The sequence below is a fragment of the Lepisosteus oculatus genome, chromosome 3 (genome assembly GCF_040954835.1).
Source record: "Lepisosteus oculatus isolate fLepOcu1 chromosome 3, fLepOcu1.hap2, whole genome shotgun sequence".
Taxonomy (NCBI): domain Eukaryota; kingdom Metazoa; phylum Chordata; class Actinopteri; order Semionotiformes; family Lepisosteidae; genus Lepisosteus; species Lepisosteus oculatus.
The window spans coordinates 42,113,946-42,136,434 of NC_090698.1; the positions used below are offsets into that span (position 1 = coordinate 42,113,946).

Below are 22,489 nucleotides of genomic sequence, written 5' to 3' on the forward strand. Positions count from 1 at the left end.
CCTCATCGCTTTTCCTCAGCTTAGAGCTTTTCAGGAATTTTTTTGCTGTGCTTTTGCTCAAGAAATCCATTCAAATAGCAAGAGAAGCACAATCACAGTTGGAAAATGAGGAAGAAAAACATTATGGAGTCAATAAAGGAAAATTGAATTTCTAGACTACACCGTGAGGTACAGTACATCAAGTCAGATTTTAATCTTTGCCTAATTTATACTACAGTATATGCATTTGCAACAGCAATCATAATTTGGAGACTACATTTTCTGTAATATCAACACAGAACCACATAATACAAATCTCCACCATCAGCGGAGATAGAAATCAAACCCCAGAACTTCCCCTCACAGCTGTTTATACAGCAAAATCACACTCTGGTTCACAAAGAAGCCATTGCACAATCATTCTGATTGCTATAGGAGTTACTGGGATATTTTGCACAGAGAGGAGCAAACTTAAAATAGCTGCCCTTTTCTCAGCATGTCACATATTGCAATTCCAGCAGCCATATCACCCTGCAACTCACAACTGGCAACCCACTGAAGCTAAGCAGGTATAAGCCTGGTCAGTACCTGGATGGGAGACCTCCTGGGAAAAACTAAGGTTGCTGCTGGAAGAGGCGTTAGTGGGGCCAGCAGCAACCTTAGTTTTTCCCAGGAGGTCTCACTCATGCCCCAGTTTAGTGACAGGGACACCATACTGTAAACAGGCGCCGTCCTTCGGATGAGACGTAAAACCTAGGTCCTGACTCTCTATGGTCATTAAAAATCCCAGGGTGTTTCTCGAAAAGAGTAGGGGTGTACCCCGGCGTCCTGGCCAAATTTCCCATCGGCCTTTATCTATCATGGCCTCCTAAAAATCCCCCTCTATAAATTGGCTTAATTTATAGATCGCTGATCGCTGATGTGTGGTGAGCATTCTGGCGCACTATGGCTGCCGTCGCATCATCCAGGTGGATGCTGCACATTGGTCCCCATTGCCTGTAAAGCGCTTTATAAATGTAAGCAATTAATAATAATTATTATTATTAATTAATATAATTCAGTCATCTTCTGACTGTATTATACTATACTCTACAGTATATTCATGCTAGAGAACAATCTTGTTTCAAAATGGAAGTACTGTATATAATTTTCAAAAGCTTGGACTTACTTTCCTGACCATGCTGGGCTGAAAAGGAGCAGAGTTGCTTTTTTCACAAATTATCATTAATATGGTTTTATTGCTTTTGCCTACCTTCCATGGTAGCTTTCAAAACTTTAAGAAACTTCACAAGTAATACATTGAAACTGGAATATAAAATCCTGACAGAGTTCATACAGACTGCTGTAGCTGTGTTTTAATTAAAGCAAATAGGAATGTGCTTGCGTTGAACAAAGATTTCAGATATGCTGCCATCCTTTTGGGTTCAAATTGAAATGAAAAACAACAAAATAACATACACGTCAAACACTTTCAAGACATTTACAGGTATGAAGCTTTTTCTATTTAATATCACAATTTCATTGTGAAGGCGCCAATTATAAGTAAACCACAATAAACAAATATGGACTTCCTCATATGAATATGTTATCCAGTTCTTCACTGGGCTTGGAGTCAGAAAAGCATTGGTTATAATCCTGGAGCTATTTCTGTTGGAAGTAGTGAAGTCTGATTTCAGTTTACAGTGAAGGAGTTGTGGTTTGCTGCAAGGAAAACACATGGTTATTCTGGTCATTATGTTAAAAAAGAAATATCCTTGGAGATTAGAAAAACAAATGAACAAATGGGATTTAGGAGATTTGTGAACGAGCATGTTTTCACATGGAATGTGATGTTTTGGTGCATTTTTAGTTTAGTTATGGTAAAAAGGCCCTTAATGAATGCAAGAAACATAATTTACTAAGAGAAAAGTCAGGTGAGAAATCATTCAACAGCTTACATTTTACATAGTAAACTGAACTATTATATCACAAAGTAAAGACTTCACGAGATGGTTTTTTGTGAGAGTGCTAGCTGGTGTTGACATTCGTATTATTCAAAATAGACCACTCTCACCTACAGAAAAGGGAAACTGGAATGTACTGCACTAGAGCTGGAACTTAGCTCATTCAGTCATTCACAGCTCGTAAATTCTTCATAATTTAAAATTTCAATGGTTATTCTAAAAAGAAAAAACTTGATTGAGCAATTAACAAGTTAGCATAGTTACAGGATACACTCACTTTAAAAAAACAAGACATGAATGAATGGAACAGCTCTGAAAGGTCATAATGTCTTTAAAATCAGACCGCTAAGCTATAAAACATAACAGCAGGAATGCAATTGATTGTGGTGGAACTAAGCAAGGTTGACATTTATCTAATTAAATCAGGTTTCATGCAAAAATCTTATAAAAACAACAAAGGAAATTGATTTGATCAAGCTATTTTAAGAGCCAAGAAGAAAGTATTTAAATAATGGGGCCATTCAGATCAAATTATCTTCTGTTACATTAAACGATGCTAACTGTAAGTAAAGCCCAGCTACCACAAGCAATGGGCATGTTAAATTTAAATGCTAAATGCACACATATGCGTGCATCAGCATAATGAAATTGGAAAATATCTGAGAGATCACAAGCCATGTGTATACTGTATGTAGTACCTCAAACTGGTGTTAAACACAGCACCATTGAAAGCAGAACTTCGCAATCCTACCCCCTGCTTATTAGTTTTTTCTAATTTGCATTCTAGCCAAGCTCTCATTGACTTTATCAATAAACTAATTAAAGTAATTGGATTTTTAATTGAACTTTTGCATTTACTGCAGCTTGATGATGTAACTCACAATGCCTAACTTTTAAGGAGTTAAAAACAATTAAAGGGTCTAAATGAGGAAATATATTTGTTTTACTGTAGCTAAGGGTTCAATTAGGGAATTGACAGCTTAGTTGCAGCACAAACTGAAATAAATAAGGTTCCAATGACCAGCATTGTGAAGCCCTCATCCATTGTCTTCTACAAGGCCATATCATTTAGTACGAGTAAGCAGTAATTTTGGCATAGTTTTAATTAGACAAATATGAACTTCTGGCACAGAATCCTCTGCAGAAGGAGTTCAAGAATAGTCATCACGGGATTTCAGATTAAGTCACTGAAATATTAAAATTTACTTTATTGTTTTGGGAACATCTATTATACAGATGGTGGCGTATTGGTTAGCATTGCTGCCTCTCTGGGCCTTGGGTTATATTCCTGGGGTTCTGTTCTCCTGTTTTTGCAAATGTTTCCTCCTGGCGCTCTGGTTTCACCCCACAGTCCAAAGATATACTAGTAGGTTGACTGGCTTCTGGGAAAACTGGCCCTGGCGTGAATGTGGGCATGTTCGTTCTTGTGTGTGCTCTGTAATGGACTGGTGTCCCATTCAGGGTGTATTCTGCTTCACACCTGCTGCTTGTTCGAGAAAGACTCCAGCTCCTCTGTGACCCTGTCCTGGATAAAGTGGTTAGAAAACAGAGGAATGGATATAAACTTAAGGACGGCTACAGACTTCCATTACATTTGAAGAGCTATCACTTTTATTCATGCTTGACAGGGTGCTTGACAGTGTCCCTGTACAATCCAAGGAAAATGACAGCATTTGTCTACCAAGTGAGATACCCGGGCAGCCTACCAGAGCCGTGCTGGATGCCTTCCACCTGAGAGCCTCTCACCTTTATTTGTTGTCTCCTCAGCATCGCAAGTTCTCTCATGTCTCTGAAGGGCTGAAGCAGGTACTGGTAAAGCTCAGTTGTGGCCTCCACGAGAGCACCATAGGCCTCGTCTTCAGCTTGATAGATCTCCAGCAGCTCCACCATACTCTCCATGGTTCGGTGCTTCTCCAGGAGCTGCGGGTTACAACGTTCTCAATTAAGGGCCTCTCGGTTTATGAGTAGACACCAGCAAAATTGAGCATGCACTAGATCTAACCATCATGTTTCAGCATTACAGTTCCTCCCTTAAGCATCTTAAGAAAAGGGACCATGGAAACAATATTAAAACATTTCTACTGCGTCGTACAACTCACATTTCTACTATGATTCTATTTTAAATAACTGTAGTAGGGATAATTTCCGTAATTGCCAGTAAAACCTCAAAGGAAAAAAAAATAGCACAGTACACAAGCACATTTCTATCTAAAAAGACCGTAACGTTGCATTTTGGAGTAGAGTTACTTGTAGTTGTGCATTTCATTCACACTTCAACAAAGAGAAAACACCTCCCAAGGAACTGTAATAAAGTGTTCACATTTTATTACACTGCACTTCAACCAGAAGGTCATAGTAACAGATGGAGGGTTTCTTTATTGCTATGCTCATCCCGAGGTGCCTAAACAAAACAGACCTTCTGAGATCATAATGAATAATTTGTAAAGCTAATGTATCCACATGGAAGGAAGCACATCAAATATCAGTTACACTGTGAGGCTCACAGCAGACAGAGAGTATGGCTGATGTGTGGTGAGCATTCTGGCGCACTATGGCTGTCGTTGCATCATCCAGGTGGGGCTGCACATTGGTGGTGGTGGAGGGGAGACCTTATTCCCTGTAAAGCGCTTTGAGTGGAGTGTTCAGAAAAACACTTTGTACAGTAAGTGTAAGCAATTATTATTATTATTGCTGTAAAAAGAAACAAAAAGGTATGCTACAACCAGCTCCAGCAGTTCAGCAAGGCAATGAGCAAGTCCATGTTGATTAAAGTCTCATTGCTTCAGAAACTACAGTATTTGTATTATAAAGTGATGTAATTTTTAAAGTCATTTACCGAGGTTAAGAGACAGTCTTGCTGCATTTTTTTGAGCTATGTTAACAATAAGACAATGAGGATATGCTTTTTTGAGAAACCAATTAATCATTTATAGTGGTGATGTACAGTTGAATATTGCCCCTTACTATAAAGTCTCTGTTTGTGTACTTAAAAAGAAGGCAAAGAGCATAAACTGGGCAGACTTCCAATTCAAACAATCACTGTAAAAAAACAGTACAGAAACGTTATTAAAGCTGTCATTAGTTAAATTATACACTTTTCTGACTAGTTTGCCAAAGTTTAATTTTCCTAAGAGCTATTAAGGTCTTTTATATCTCTATCCATTATCCCTAGCCTCATAATGTGAAAACAGTTTATATTCATTTACATAGACCTTACTATTCTGGACTTATTTTATACTTGTGTTTGAATAAGGACTTACACATTTACTGGCAAATATTTTAGTTCCTTTTCAGTGATTTTTCCCCACTATACAAAAAATATAAACTAGAGTTTATTTTTGGTCTGCACCTTTGCCATAGGCTGCCGGTCATATTAACAGTTCATGTAGTGCACATAATTTCTTGCACTTTAACTTATCTGAACAAATTAAATACTCTTTTGCATTTTTCATTCATGCATTGTAAAAAGAGGTGCCTGAAAATGCTGTTTTTCATATGTGATGCTAACTGTAAATCCTAAAATCTGTAAAAATAGATTGGTTGGAGGAATTAAAACAGCACAAGAAACAGTACCACAATATTCACAGTATTCAAATTAGTTATGCTAAAGATAAAGTGTTTAACTCACATTAGGCAAAGTACCAAACATAACTGTTATGCCCCACACTCTCCCTCGCAAACGACGTTACATTCCCGGAACCTCTGCTTCCCAATCTCATCCCTGATTGAACCCAGCACATTCTCACATGCACTAGATTCCTCAAATTCTCACTCCCTAACCAATCATCCAATCACACCCCTTTCCTTTCAGTATTTAAACCCCCTTCGCACACCTTCCCACGCTCACTATTGAGAAGCCTATCTTAGTATTCTCCAGTGCGCGTTTCCAAACCTTTTGACTGCTCTCCCGTTATGAATCTTCTGCTTCCGCCTCTTGACCTCGCCTTCTGGATTTTGCCTTTGAATTGTTTTGAATATCTCTCGTTACCGGACCCTCTGCCTCCCTTATCGACCCAGCCTTTGGATTTTGTCTTTTGGATTGTCCCTTTGCTACTCTGTGTCCTGTGGGATTCCGGTCATGCATAAGGATCCTCCTATTCCACGTATTGGTTCCATGACAATAACAGTGTCCATCCATCCATTTTATAACCTCTTTATCCAATACAGGGTAAAGAGTGTGCCCTGCACACAATGCCAGTGCAGGGCACAAACAAAACAACACACACAAACATGTACTGTACACACTCAAACCATGGCCAAAATAAAAATGTAACACAGAAAAATCATTGCCAACAGAAAATGTATTAGATGCAGTCTTATACGAATTTGTCCAATACATAGAAAAAAGCGATGTTAAAAAAATAAATCTAGAAGACCTTAGGTCTTCAAGAAATGCCTAAGCAATGAGTGAAGGACTATCCTAAGAAATGTATGTACAGTAACTTGTTTCACTAATTTTCCCAACATTTTCAATATGGTGATCTCATGCATTATGAATGTGTTCCTGCCTCTGGTTTTAACATCTGACCTCAAAGTTGATCTGGGCTGTGAAACAATGTCAGTATTCAGCCTTCTGCAGTTTTACAGTTTGAATGAATCACCTTTTCAGGGGTCTTTCTGGTTCCTCTAAGTGCTCTACACACTGGGAATGTGGAATGGAGGATGATTTTTTGAAAAGGTGTGTTAAGGTGAATAATCCATTAATATTTGTGTCTTGTCTACAGCAGGGCATGATTTACTTCTGTTTTGCATACATTGTGCAGCTACAAGAAAATGTGTTTCCTCTTGCTGGCTGCTTACTTCTTTAGATTGTAAAACAAGTTTGAAAGTCATTAGAGTGTGGACCCTCTCACTTTGATAAATTCATAATTGTTTGCAATATATTTACCAAAAACGTAAAAAAAGGCAGATCTGAAATATACAGTGCCAAAACAAAAGTTTGTAACCCCCCCTAAATAATTACAGGAATTGCAATGTCCTACCATGATACCCCTGTTTGACCAAAATTTTTTTTTTTTTTAAATAACCAAAGGGGTTTACCAATTCACTGTGGGTTGAGATGCAACGGTATATGAAGTAAAAAAAGTTATAGAATTTGTAAATGTTAAATAATAAGTGAAACTAGTCCCTAGTTTTCCTAGTACACTTAAAGGGGTAATTAGAATCAGGTGGTTAAATAACTGGCTAACAAGTAAACGAGAACTGGATTTGGGGTTACAAAAGCATTTCTAAACATTTCAGGCTCCATTAATCCACCATCAGACAACTAGGGAAATACTGACAAACAACAATTTGGAAAATTCAGAGTAATATTGAAGGTTCTGCAGCCCTTCAGCTAATGCCAGTGTTCATATCTCAACCAACTGGAAAAAACTCAACAGGAATGGCTTTTATGGGAGGATGGGAGCCTGGAAGAGACCATCCATACATCTATTTTCTAAACACTTTATCCAATACAGGGCTGTGGGGGAATCAGAGCATATCCCAGCAAGCAATGAGCACAAGGTAGGATACACCCTGGACAGGACACCAGTTCATCACAGACACAAACACACTCACCCACATCAAGTGTTCCCAGAAGTCAATTAACCTACCAGTATGTCTTTGGACTGTGACAGGAAACCAGAGCACCTGGAGAAAACCCACACAAACTCAGGGAGAACATACAAGCTCCATGCAGATACTGCAGCACCCCACGTCTGGAATTGAACCCAGTTCTCCAGCACTGCAAGCAATGCTAAACTTTGTGCCATCGTGTCACCCACCCACATGGAAGATGGAAGAATGTTCTCTGGACAGATGATTCAAAGGTTTTGGCTATAATAAAATACCAAGCCTTTCAACAGAAGAACTTCTTCCCAACCCTCAAGCACAGTGGTAGGAGTGTCTTGCTTGGGGCTTGCCTCGGGACTTAGAGGGCTCGCCATTATTGACCGAACCTTGAAATCAGATTGTAACATCAACATCAATTTGTTAGTTGAATCTGAGCCAAAATTGGGTCATGCAGCAAGACAGTGATCCTTAACATACAAGCAAATCTACATCCTCAGAAATCTAAATCTTCAGAAAGGCTGAATAAGAAAGTTCAAATACTGAACAGGCCAAGTTAAAGTCCAGACCAAAATATCACTGAAATGTTATGGAAGGACCTGAAGCCAACTGTTAAAGACTTAACCAACAAATACTCTCAGAAGTAAATGTTAGTAGAGGTGCTCCCACTAAGTATTGACTCAAGGAGGGAATACTTAAGTAATCAATGGACATTTTTGTTGTTGTTTTTTGTTGTTTTTAATTTTTGTTGACATTCAACTTTTTTCACCTCTAAAAGCTTCTTGTTTAAATTTTGCTGCAATTCTACAAACCATTGGAGGGAGGTGAATACAATTAGCAAAAAAAATTTGATAACTGGTTTGAAAATGCCTTCTTACTGTACATAGGATGTAAATTAGTTGCTAGCTATGGCAATTGATGGAGCTATGAATTTGATTCAATAATTCTATATCAGTGCAACATCTGGAGCAAACAATACTGTGATTTATTGAGCTATTGCTTTTCAAAAAAAATTAGAATGCATAGTTTATTATATATGAAAGAGATCTTTTTTTATTCCTCCTGTGAGTCATTCAAGTAGAGTCTTTCATGCTTTATATTTCTCAAAAAACACTGTCTGATTCAGCTTTAACACAGCAACCACTGTTTACCTTGGCTCCAACACAGCACGACAATTCAGCAAACATCTTAATGGACCCCAGCCCCAGCTGCAGCCTACTGTATTAAGTGTTCCAGTGGTAGGAAGGACATGGAAAGCAGAAACTGCTTTTGACTGCTGAGCTTTCAGCCTTGCCATAACACACCAAGACTAGAGGATTTCAACATCAAACTGTGACATTTATATGCTGGGTGTTACTCTCAGAATTACTCTGCTGTACCTTGAGTCAAGCTTCTTTTTTCTTTCATACCATGACATACTTCCCATTTTCACCTTAGTCCCTATTTACTTTAAACTGGTAATTTATGTGCCATATGCAGAGTAAGGAAGATTGCTACCTTACAGTGCTAGGGTTCAATTCTGGACCAGGAGTGTTATCTCTGTGGAGTTTGTACAGTATGTTGTCCCCTGGCTGGTGTGGGTGCTCTGTTTTCCTTCCACAGTCCAAAGACATACAAGTATGTTAACTGGGTTCTGGTGAAATTGGCCCCCGTGTGAGTGTATGCATGTCTGTGTTTGTGTCTGTGTGTGCCCTGGACTGGGATTTCCTCCAGGGTGAACCCCGCCTGGTTGCCCACTGCGTGCCTAGGTGGGCCCCGTCTCTCCTGTGACCCTAAATTGATAATGTGGTTAGAAAATGGTATGCATTTATACATGTATGCATTCATATTAATCTTCAAATCTTGGTTTATTATAGAGCAAAACCATGGAGTAAATATGAGGTAAAAAAGGTTAAACTAGCTGTTTAGAATAAGTAGTTCAGGTAGGTAGCCGCATCAGCATGCGTAGGCTGTAAAGGAACAGGTAATAGGTTTATTCCATGCTGAAAAGAGAAGAATGAAAACAAAGCATTTTGGCCGTGGAGCCTTCAGCTCATACCCGAAGAAGGCCAAAACGTTGTGTTTTCTTTCTTCTCTTTTCAGCATGGACAATAACCTATTACCTGTTCCTGTTTAGGATAAGGCTAGCTTTGTGCAGGCCTAGATAAGTAATAAATCATGTACCATTACCCTAGCTACTTTGTGCTTGAGGTTTTCTGGCTAAGTCTAAGTATATAACCAAACCCAAGACAGCCTCCGTTGACATTTCATATGATGTTGACATACTCCTAGCCTCTATACTGTCTATACTAATACCAATCCATTCACAAGAGAGGCTTGTGGAAATGGCAAGGATGGATACTGTTTCTCAAAAGTCTCTGTCACAAGGTAATACAGTTTTTGTTTCCCCCCCCAGGTCCTCACTGGTCACGAGAAGGGTCATGTCCGTTGTGGCACTACACCTCTCCTCTTATGAGGGGAAATAAAGTTGTCAGTCCATTAAGCCGCTGTCTGGCTGCTGCCTATTAATCCTTACAGCACGATTTGTGATTAGTCGCACAGCTCAGAAATGATACAAAGAACTTTAAATGTTCTAGGTCCTTTACATTCAGTTGAGCAGATCTACAAAAAGCAGCAGTAATTCTATATGAGCTGCAATGCAGCTGTCAAAACAGCACTAAAACAGGTAACCAAATTACTGTACTGTTCTGAAAAAGCCCACAGTCAGTGGAGCTTGTTCTTTTTCTTTTTTGTTCGGTTTTATTAAAGCTGAAAGTCTTTTTTGGTAAGTTTGATCCTGGTGGATCCTGGTGGGCAGCCAAGCATTTATCTGGCTTCAAAAACCCCTCTCAACTAGAGCCATATCCTTACAAATGTAAAGGTGGTGTCATCTCTGCAACCAATAGTATCTGGATATTCACAACACTGTTTTTGTTGGTTATGTCAAACACCCCAAAAAGTAATTTCTGTGCTAAAAATATGCTACAGTTCAACGTAAATATTTAGTGAATGACCTGTAGTGTGTCGTTTTAAAATTAACTGATTTAACAGCTTCACCTTTTTGACATTTTTTAGTTCACTGTCTTTTTCCTGTGTCTGTTTTGTTTAACTGAACCGTTCTGGCTATATTCAGCTCTTCCCATTTACAAAAAACATTCCACAACATGAACCATTGCTTCCAGAATTCTCTGTTAACTTTTTATTTTTTTGTGCAGAGCAGTAAATTACAGTAATTTTTCTGCAAAGTATCATTTGCTAGAGAATATGTATTGGTTGCCAAAACTCCTTAGATGAAGTATGTAGTATTTTGACACTGAATGTCCTGGAGACATACAGTATGATTCATTACATAGTCTCTTCTCTAACAGTGACAAATATCTGACAAAAAAGCTTACAAGGCATCAGACATCATTCTGTCTTGAAGCCAGTACTTACATAGTACAAACAAAAAATCCAAAACAAAATCAACCATAATATCATCAAAAAAGAAACCAGGTTTATGCAGTTACTTGTTTTGATGATAAATGTAACAAATAATACAAGCTATCATGTAAGCAAGTTTCTCTGCACACTGTATGTGACTTTGCTGTTGTTTCCATACTCATGTTGATGACTTTGTCAATAACCATTACTAATGATCTTTAAAAGTATAATTTTATAAAGTATAAATGACCTGTTTGCAATCAAACTTTATTTAAAATGTCCAGCATTTGAGTGCAGTGCCCTTTTATTGCTGTTTACATACAGTGTCTTTGGGCAAAGTACAGTGTAATAATATCTGAGGGACTAAACCAAAAATTAACAACTTTGAGAGCATATTACAGTATATATTAAACTACACATATTTTACAGTCAAAACTGAAGAGACAGTGTCACTACAGTGACAGAAAAATGAGAAGGAAATGATTGTTTCTGTATGTCCTTGCTTACTACAGACACACAGGTCAATGCTTTGTAGATGTTACCTAGCAACAGTAACACACAAAGCTGCTTAACGACAGGTTATATTACCTGAATAAACATGTTCCCTCATACTGTAGCAAAATGGGTCCTCTTGATAAAATGAGACATCAGCAGGAATCCTTTAGCTAGCCTATTCTCTTTATAAAAGCAAACTTTATACAAGAATGCTTAATACAATTCAAGTCGTATTTTACCTATAAAACAGCTTTTCTGTATTTATAATTTGGGGGGGATTTTAAAGTGAAAAATGTACCGTTCTAAAAGAGATTAGTTTGTTCATAGTATAAAGAGACTGATTGTGGACCTATATGTTTCTCTTCACTACAACTGAATTAAGCAGAATGTTTTTTAAAGTGCAGCCAAGAAAGCCATGAGAATCATATTGAAGGTGGACAGACCATGTACAGTCACTTGCTTTAATCCTGACATGTCAACCATTGAGTGGTTTCAAGGTAAGTGAGAAAACCATCAATGAAGAAAAAGAAACTAATCATTCCCAACTACATACAAAGTCATTAAATTGCTTAAATAAGCTTACGTAATATTCTGAACATCCACGGTCACTGTTGAAAAGTTAACACTACCTAGATACGTGCTCATACTTCGATGAAGAGGAAAAATAAAAAAGGAATTAAGATTTGCCACTTGAATTCCTTAAATTAAATTTATAAACTTAAATCCATTCAACCATTTTCTAACAAAATGCAATTCAGGGTTGCAGGGGAGCCAGTATGCAACAGTCACAAGGCAAGATAAACCCTGGATACTGTAGGTCACCAGTCCATCGCAGGAAACAGACATAAAGGGCGGAGTGGTGGCACTGTGGCTAAGGATCTGCACCTGTTGATGGTTCAAACCCTGCGGCCGGCAGAGGAATCTTACTCCGTTTGGCCCTTGAGCAAGGCCCTTAACCCCCAAGGGGTTTATGACACGCTCCAGGGGCGCTGTATAAATAGCTGACCCTGCACTCTGACCCCAAGCTTCTCTCTTCCCATCTGTGTGCCTGTGTGTCTCATGGAGAGCAACGTGGGGTATGCGAAAAGACAAATTCCTAATACAAGAAATTGTATACTGTATGGCTAATAAAGTGATCTTATCTTATTTTATCTTAACACAGTGGTGGAAACCAGACCACCTGGAGGAAAACCACGCAAACTCCACACAGATAGCACTACAGTCAGGAAATGAACCCAGGGCCCCAATGTTGTGAGGCAGAAGTATTAACCACCGTGTCACTGTGCTACCCCTTGAAATATAATATGGGACAAAAAAAATACTGTATTCCGGTAATAAATAGGAAAAAATAATAAGACATTTACAGTATGACACCTTGTTTTTTCAATCTGGAAGATTACAAATGAAGTTGTGGAGAATAAGTACTAAAGCACAAGGCCTAATTTTATATTGCCTGACGAAAAAAACCCAACACAAATACAGAATTCTACAGTGGTCCTCCATGTGTGCAGAGAAAAACATACAGCCTAGCTGAGTTCACAGTTCACAACAGAGAGTGAGCCTGTCAAAAGAAGACATACAGTATCTATTGTTCTGTGCACAAAGGCTGTTTGTGCCCCACAAGGCACCTTAGTTGTTGAAAACAAAGGTTAACTGACAGACCAACTGTTTTAAAAACGGTTCACTTGCCTTTAGGTGATTAAAGAACTGTGTGTCCAGGAAATAAACAAATCATCATCGGGTCTCTTCAGATTTAACGGTGACCAATAACTGACAAGAAGGCTGAACTGGCATCACACTTCACCGTGTGTAACATTAAGTGTGTACTGTACATACCGAAAATATAAATTAAAGCTGAATTATAATAAATATAAGACTATTTTAATGCCTTCTTATATCAGAAACCTACAAATAGGCACACACTAGGTATCTTAAACCATGTGTTTTAGGCTACTTACAGCAACATTACTGCTGGCATTTCATTGGGTGACCTCATTATACATAAATGAATCTGAATAATTGAGGAATCATTGTCAATCCGAACTTTGGTATATAACTAGATAATTAAGTACAAAAGTAAAGAATTTACAGAAACATAAGGCAGGATTAAGATATTTGTGTCATAGTAAAAAAATATTCAAAAGGCACAAGGATACTTTTATTGCACTCAGAATGATCACAAATATTGCCTCTACAATTACACATGGATCTTCTTTGAACACGCTTTTTTTCAGCAAGAAAAAATGAAAAAAAAATCAGTGTTAAATATAACACCCCAGCAAAACCCACAGGAGTTCCTCTGGGAGTCATAAATTAACAGTTTTTTTTTTAATGTAGTACATGACAGTAAGTAAACACACAGCTCATAGAAACATTATATGTGGAAAATGGTTCTAAAAACCTCACCAGTAAAACCCCCAATTAAAGAAGCAAGGTAACATAGTGAAGAATACATTACTGAATACAACGCACTGCACCAAAGTCTTGTACATCACTTAGAGTAATCTGATTATTAATTTGTTTTTTTTCTGATATTGTGTTCTTAGCATTTTTTCCATTGTTCATAATGTGTGAAGATGCAGAACCTATTAAAGGTGTGTATCCAAATTGTTAAGAACATGAACGCAAGTAAGATCAAATAGTAGATTTCGATTGAGCTATGAATTCAGTTAATTGCATTTCTATAAACTTCTCCTGCAAAAGAAATACTTCAAAACACAAGAGTGATTTTATGGAAAGAGAAATGCCTTTGAAGAGAATCTGAACAGGAAAGCACATGTAATTTTGAATAGAATGATACCTCTCTCAACCTTGCGTGGCTGCTGAGAGACTGGTCTCTGGCAGTGTAAAAGGACCCGTCTGCTAATACGTTAGTCCAGCACAGAAGCAGGACACAAATAAGGGCTGATTATAAACCACTCAAACCATACAAACCACATAAAGTTCTCAGTGGAATTAAATCACATTTAATAATCAAGCCAAACACCGACATACTATATCAATGTTTGATAGTCTATGGAAGATAGTGAGCTCACCAAGTTTCAAGAAAAAGAATTCTAATTATCACCATTCAATACCAAATCAGCATTTTAAATTTTATTAGCGCTCATGACTTTGTTCCCCACCTTAAAAGTGTTATTGATTTTGTTGACACTCAATTAGTGTACATCGTAAGTATGCCAATACCTAACACAATTATAAATTATAAACCATCCTTTTATGCACTGTGTACAACTATACGGATAGGAGACACATGACAAGCATTTTACTGATTAAAGTTATTTTCCTATATGCCTTGTTTAAACAAGAACCACACAGAAAGCTCAAATATTTACACCATTCAAATTTTCCCATTATGTCAATCAGCCAAGGGAGGGCACCTCACTGCCACTCCTAGAGGAAGTAGTTATGCATGGATTTCCAGTCCCTCATCAGTAGCCTCCTCCCTCTTAATAAAGATCTCTGAAACACACTACATTATCCATTATGAGAAGAAAGGTATCCTCACCCTGAAGAGTGCAAGAATGTATTGGGGCTCATTCCCATCCCCCGCCAAACGTGTTTTATAAATCTCCCTCTGGGATTCAATTCTGGGATCTGAAGGCACAACAAGAAACTACGAACCAGTGCACCAACTTCCTCCTGACTCTTCAAAATAAATCCATTAGTCCCAACTTTAGTAGGGAGCCATGTCTAAAGCTATACCAGCCGAGACCATCAATTTCTGCACTACAAATTATTGGATCAGTTTTATGCATTAACAGTTCGATTAAGGCACACCTCCTATCTTGATCTTAATACATGTATGCAGCATTTTAGACTATGTACCTGGTCTATAGTACGTATGTAATATCTATTTTACAGCTTGTAAACATTTGCTTTAAGGGCAGTTATGGGTCTGATTGGTTGTGCTACTAATCAGTCTTCAACATCAAGGTCTCTCTCTTTTGTCTTTTTTATTGTTTCACCAACGGCTTCACTGAAATGTATGAATGCAAAAAGAAGGGTAAATATAAAAGTGCTTCACTGGTAAGATTTAGCTTACCATTTCCTAACTGAGTTTACCAGATGGGGCAATACTAACTTACACCAAACTATTTCAGTTCGACTCGCATACCACAAACCATTGTTTGAAAAGGAAAAGAACAAAAATATCCATGAGGCAAGCAGAGCCCCTGGGGTATAGTAATTATGGAAACAGGGCCACAGCTTCCCTTACACCCACCATTAAATAATGGAAAATCCTGGTATTCCACCTCACTCTCTCCTGGTTGATATTTAGAGGAAGTTTAGTGAATAAGAGCGGATCTCAGAAAATGTGCAAATTTTACATCAAAGCGGAGTTAAAGTAAAGCCTTGATGCTGTTGTTGCACAAAACTGCTGTTTAACAAGTCTTTTAAATTAAAATGAAATAATTTATGTTTTACAAAATACTGTATAATTGTTAGTTTTATCTACATAAAAGGCTTATCAAAATGTTTTATTTTCAAAATGTGACATTTACTGCATGAAAGAGAACCTTTCATGTGCTTTTTTGGCAAATTCAAGGTGCAGTTCAGTTCAGTGTCAAGCTGTTGGTTGTGGGCTGAGACATATTCTGCTAATTACAGCAGGAGAGATTCATATGTCTGCATAAAATAATGTATTACCAAGTCAAAAGCAAACAAGCTGCTATTTTGTTTACACTGCTGCTCCTCAACACTTTTTAACCTGGTGTGAGCGGCTGTATGAATTGACTTCCTGCACTTTTTTTTCCCCTCTATTACTTGATATCCCGCCAGCAAACAGGCTGTTTTGTATTATAATTGTTGTTTTTTCCACTCCTTCATCTTTAAAGTGGCAGATAGTGCATGTGTCAGATTTGGCAAGCTCATGAGCAACATAAGAAAGAACATTACAAATCTGTGTTCACGGTGGCTTGACCAGATTGTGTAAAATATATCTGCTTACACAACATTGTTGAACAAATCTTGTTGATTTTGTAAGATCAAAACTTCTTAAGCTAAAAGAAAAAAGGGGATTATTATACAACAACATCAATATCTACTGTAATTCAGATGATAACAGATAATCATTATATTCATTTTTTAATATAAAAAAACCTCAGTAGGTTATTAAGTGGTTATATCTTGAATAGTATCCTAAGAGATACAGTAGTTATATGATCAATATTCTATATATTATAAATAGCACTGTCTCAGAAAAACTGGACCATAATATCTAACTAAACAATACTGAAAGTAATTCATCGTGGTCGTTATCAGAGCTTTAAGCTACCAGAAAAGTGACTAAACAGGCATGTCACTGTACTACATCAAGCAATTAAATAAAGAACTCTGACCTAAAATGAAAAGCATCTGAGCTGTGAGACACAAAAAGCCGCTGCTCTAACAAAGACTCCTAACAACTTCAAAACAAATCTTGATAAAAGCCTAAGCTGCAACAAGTCGTTCCTTATTTCACTTTGAAGTCCATTCAGTTAAAAAAAGAACAATGCAAAGAGCTTAAACTCCCAGGTTTTCAGGGCCAACAGGCAACATCATGTGCAATCTGACTACTGTCGCCACTAAGAGCAGGATGAAATGACAAACTAGGCCAGGGATGGAATGTACAGTATTCAGCACACATGCTCTGCTAGCAGTGCCGTAGGCATCTACAGGTAGAGGTTTGAATTGCAGTGCCCTGTTCATACTGAGGCTCTGCAGCAAATGTGACCAAAAAAAAAACACATTTTAATCCACTAAGTACTCCAGAATTCCACATTTTGGAAGTCAAGGAAATAAGTTTTAAAGCAATAGCTAGTACCAGAGAAATAGAAACCGGTATAGAATAGTATAGAATGTGGACATTAAAATCTTAATTAAAAAAGGCAACATTTCATTTAATCCTTTGTACAATATTCCATTGTACACTAAGGTATATAAGCTATAGCAGGTATAATCACTTTAATCCGGACTAATAAATAATTCGCATTTAACAACAGGTATAAATAGGTATACATTTTAACTGAAGTTAGGTTTATAAGGCAACATACTGTATTTGCTAGATCAGGTAAATTTTGGGCAGCTGTTGATTAAATAATAATATTTTGTCAAATACAATTCAGACAAAGTTAAGGTGAAGCAGTGGTGTAGGCTTTAAAATTAAAGTTTTAATGAAACCTAGGATTTTCACTAGCAGTCCCATGAATTCCAGGCCTATTGAGCTTTCTTTCTGTTGGGGTTCTCAGATGCTTTGTACCCACAGATCCAGTGACAGCAGGAGGGCCAGAAGAGAAGTGTGCTGCTCCGTACTGACAGGACAGTGGGTGGAGGGGCTCAGCGCCACCATACCGTGATAATAAGCTTTCGTGTGCAGCCGGAGCCTGCCCACAAAGGATCAGCTGCGAAAATATTTAAGCTGATGAATATGCCTTGAAAACAAAGACAAATCACAGCCTGAGAGCAGCTCGTGATTCTCCTTGCCCATGGTGTGTAAACCTCTCTACACTCTGTACACTAATCCACTCACTCTCCCCGCAGTCCACACCCTCTTCCATCCTGACCCTCCATTACACAGTTTTGCCAGAATTCCAGCCTCAAAAAGTACGTTTTAAGTTAATCACTTAAAAAATAAAAGCAGGAGACTACAGTGCAGAATGCATTTGGCATTGCACAGGTGTTTGTGAAACAAAACGCCTTCCAGCAGAGTGATTACAATGTTGAACCTAATAGTTCACAAAACTGTTTTAACATCCAACATATTAAGTGTCCATCAGAGGCCCCTGTGGGCTTCAGAAAAGTTTTAGTTGATAGTCTTCTACACAGAGAGAAAACCTAGAAAAGCATTAGCATTAGATTTTAATACTCAGACACAAATCAGTTTATTCATCTCCCTAATCAAGAGAACAGGAGAATGTTTCCAAAAAGATTTTAAATAAAGAGGGAACTAATTATAATGAAATTCTCTGTTGCTCGAAATAGAAAAAGCAAAATGAGTAAAAATACAGAAACTAAAGAGACAACTGTTCATGTCTTAATTTCCTTAAGAAGAACAAATAGCTTTTAGTTACGACAAAGATGATGCAGTCTTTGGGGAGTAAATGTAGACATTGGTACTGTACTTGTCAAAGAAGGTCAAACATTCAGAACTATGACACTGAATGTAGTGCCGAATCATTTCACAAGCGTACTGTGAGATTGCAGTCCCTCTAATCTGCTGTATTGCTGTATTTTAATGTAGCCACCTCCTTTGCTGATCCTTCCAATTATCAAATGAATAATTAAGGAACTGATAGTAGAAAATTGTAATGAAGCAGATTGAATGGGCTGCAAGTTGAGTAGTCCTGCTGTACAGCATTTTGTTATAGTGGTCTGGAGTCAAACAAGTACTACTATATATCAAAGTCTTGGATATCCTAAAGCAACCAAGGAATAAACTGAGAAGGAAGTTATACACTTCAGCAATATACTGAATACAATATATTGAATATGTGTTTATTCAACAAATTACACAGTAAAAACAACTTCTCACTCAACAAGCGCATCTGGAAAAGATTCATGACCACACTTTAATTAAATACTCTTAAGCCAAATGGTCCATGACCAATCAATGTATTTGACAATTTTACAACTCCTAACACCACGTAGACTAAAGAGAGCAGGCCAGAGCCCATCCTGGTTTCTACAGTATTAAGCGGACTTAGAGAACATGACCTCTCACTGGATAGGGCTCTAGTCCAGTGTAGGACTCCCCTGAACAAAGTGGGTACCCCTGTAATCAGCTAGACAGGAGCAATTAGAAACTCAGGAATACAATGACAGTTGGACATCATTCCAGTGAGGAATCCACATTTCTGAGCACTACCCTACACCTCCTATTCCCATCAAGAACACATGCAATACAGTGCAATACTGCGTTTTTGAAGTAACATAAAACAATCACAACAGAAATTGCCACTGAAGGTCATGTCCTGTTTGCAGAAGCCTCTAAAACACTTACCAGTTACAGTAGGCTCAGAAATGAATACTTAGAATCCTGACTAGATAGCCTGAAAGAGATAACAACACTAATGTTGTGGATTGATTTGAACATTCTTCTGCTTATGTTCACAGAGCTACATGGCAAGATCCCCCAATATTTAGCCAATTCTCTAATTGGTTTGCCTATCTTCTACATAACCTTACTATAATTGAGCCATTGCTGTGTCTGTACTGTTTGTTTTGTCTACACGTTATGGATGACATGGCGTTTTGTTGCTATGACTCAAAGCTCTGTACCACCAACCCAGAAGAATTCAAACTCAGGCAGATCAAATTAAAAGGAACCCAAAAATTGCTTACTGAAAGGTTTTTTGTAATTATTACATTTTTTACATCTACTTTATTTTCTTGGCTTGGAATTTTCTTTAATTATATTTTGCGTAATGTGCTTTTCATGTACAGAAAGTGCACTCAGATAATTGCTTTTAAAGCTATCTAAGATGTAGTAAGAGGTGGCTCTACGAGGAAGTAGAGGCCCATGGTGTGGCCTTGAGCCAAGATGGTCACCTGTTAATTGTGCAACACTGAATTAAGCACAGCTGGCCTGAATGAGTCTTGAGCACTGGGAGGGAGTAGAATTATGTGGACGTGATGGAAATGAGCTGTCAGGATAGGCCCAGCATGGAATTTGCCACTCCTGTGAGTGGAATTATGAGGCTTGTAAGACCAGTTGTGAAGACAAGGATTTAGTCTGTGTCTAAGCTCCAGTGGAATTAGAGAAAGTGAGGGTGCTGGTTCTGGTGCTGGTGCTTGATTACACTAGCTAAGAGCCCTGTGTGACCCAGTGAGCTATCAAGGCTGTAAGAAGATACCTCAGTGGCTGTACTGAGGGGACATCAGCGGTTCAAGACAGCTGAGTTATGTGGTATCTTGTGCCCAATGGTGAAGATATGCAGTGCTGAGAAACGAGGTTGGCAATGCTGGACCAGAGAGTAGGGGTCTACACAGCACAGACTAAGTACCAAACACTCCCTCTGGATTAAGAGCTGCAGACCGATAGGTTGTCTCCAACTGAAAACAGGGAAAGACCGGCCAATGAAATGTAAAATATTACTTTCTCATTTTGGGAAAATCCTAAATGAATTTTAAAATGAACGTCCTCAGGAGATATTCATTAATTCATTCTAAACATCAAAACCAGGTTCACTTCACGTTCACTTTAGTCTATCCCTCACAGTAAAAAAAAAACAGCTACTTCAAAGTTCTAAAGTGCTGGCCATCTGCCCTCATCTCTTCTCTTACAAGACTGTTCTGAGTCTCGTTTGCAACAGTTTAGATACTGTGGGCATTTTTCAATGCTGTCTGTACAAGCTGCCACAGTTTCTTTAAACCCATTAAATAGGAAAAAAAAAGAACCATGTACAGCAGTTCAAAGCTGATTTACTTTGTAAAACAGATTAATGCTGCTATCTGGACTGGTATATCCAAACGAAAACCATTAGCATGCAAAAATTACAAAAGTAAAATGGGATATGTCTGGAAATGCAAAAAACATAAATTGAATCTGAAGCCTTTGACAAATGGCTTTGCAGGTCTACAGCTGTTTTTTCATATGTAGTGTAAAATGATCCTGCATATGCAAAAAAAAAGCCTCTGTTCATTATGTTTATACTGTATATTTAAAAATTATTCTGTATTAATTTTGGAGTCAGGGTGGAATATATTCTCTGGGTAATTTATAGAATTTCTACATCCTTACAATAGGGGACAGTAACTGAGCAATGTAACAGACTCACTTGCCAGCAAAGCCAAATACCGTTTGTTTTGTTTGCTGAAGGAAACTGGTGCAGAGCAGCATGACTGAAGAAATCACAACAAGGAAGTTCAGCCTTTCCTGAAAGCACACAGAGCTAAACCAGGTTCACCAGAGTCTGTGGAAACCGGTTACTTTCTAAAACAAAAAAAAAATAATGGCTCCATGTAGCTGATGAAGTCATCTGGATAGAATTGTGAATGCAGTCCAAAAGGGTGCAGAGGCGGTTTAAGAAAGAAATTACAGGTTGAAAAATTGTCAGCTTGAAATACCGACAGTGGTGATTTTGTTTGCCGGTTTGTCTCAGACTTAAACACCGCCAAGCTCAAAACCGGGAGAACCGACATGACCGTAGCTAGTTTTCAATTATCAGAATCAAAAATTACAATATGAAAAGTGACTAGAATAGAGATGATATTTGAATTTGGCAATGATTTTTTCCTAAGCACAAAACCAGCCACAAGAAACAATTTACAAGCATTATTTTCTCAAATGTATTGGCACAGTCTATGTTTTACTAATGTAGTTTCTAATTTTCATACACTAAAACTCAGTATCAAACTTGGGATGAAAAGTAATTCCCAGTACCATGAAATGTGTCTTATAATGTGTCATATATTACATTATAAGGTAGGCCTGCTGCTCTACAGATTGATGAAGCCAAAGTGCACACAGTACTTTGACATACATTAAAGTTAGAGAAAACATTCATCCATCCCTTCATTATCAAAAAGATGCTAATTTCACATTGATCTACAGCAACACAGAACCTATCTGGAAGCATAGGAAACAAGGAGGGTCTACACGCCAAAAGGGATGGTTAAATACTCAGTAAAATTACAATTCTGTATTATACTGTAGATACAGGAAGAAATTAATGCTGTGTGTGCAATGATCAGATCTTAATAAGAGCAAATTAGGAATCAGGGCAAGGAAAAACTACCTTAAAACACAAGGCTGTTCATGTTTTGCCAAGTCGTTAAATTCTTTCAGGGACCAGTTAGATGTTGTGATCACAGAACTGATCTAAATTAGGCTAGGCAACCTCTAGGCCTTTCTTAAAGGAGTCATCAAAAAAATTATCCAGTCATCAAAAATGTGCTGTGTGTGTAAGAACAGCTGTTCATGCCGATATAAAATGGCTACAGTGCACAGCCATTTTTCTTAGTGCATTAGATCAATAGGGCTGATGTTTATTTTTGAGAATCTTCCATCAGTCGAAAGATGGTAAAGGATTGAATGTACTGTAAGAATGTCAGGATTGAAGCTGTACGTTTTGTTTTTAAACCAGGGTAAACATCAGGATAACAATGAATTTTTAATGGTTCTCACTTGTCTTACAAAT

The 22,489-nt window shown here is 37.9% G+C and overlaps 1 protein-coding gene across 1 annotated transcript in view; it reads right to left on the minus strand.

Moving 5' to 3' along the window:
* The window catches only part of jmy (junction mediating and regulatory protein, p53 cofactor), a 73,297-nt gene that overhangs the window by 45,075 nt on the left and 5,733 nt on the right, over window positions 1-22,489 (minus strand). The window contains exon 2 of the mRNA XM_069187178.1: window positions 3,669-3,842. Coding sequence (XP_069043279.1) covers window positions 3,669-3,842 — 174 coding nt within the window. The remainder of the gene's footprint in view (window positions 1-3,668; window positions 3,843-22,489) is intronic.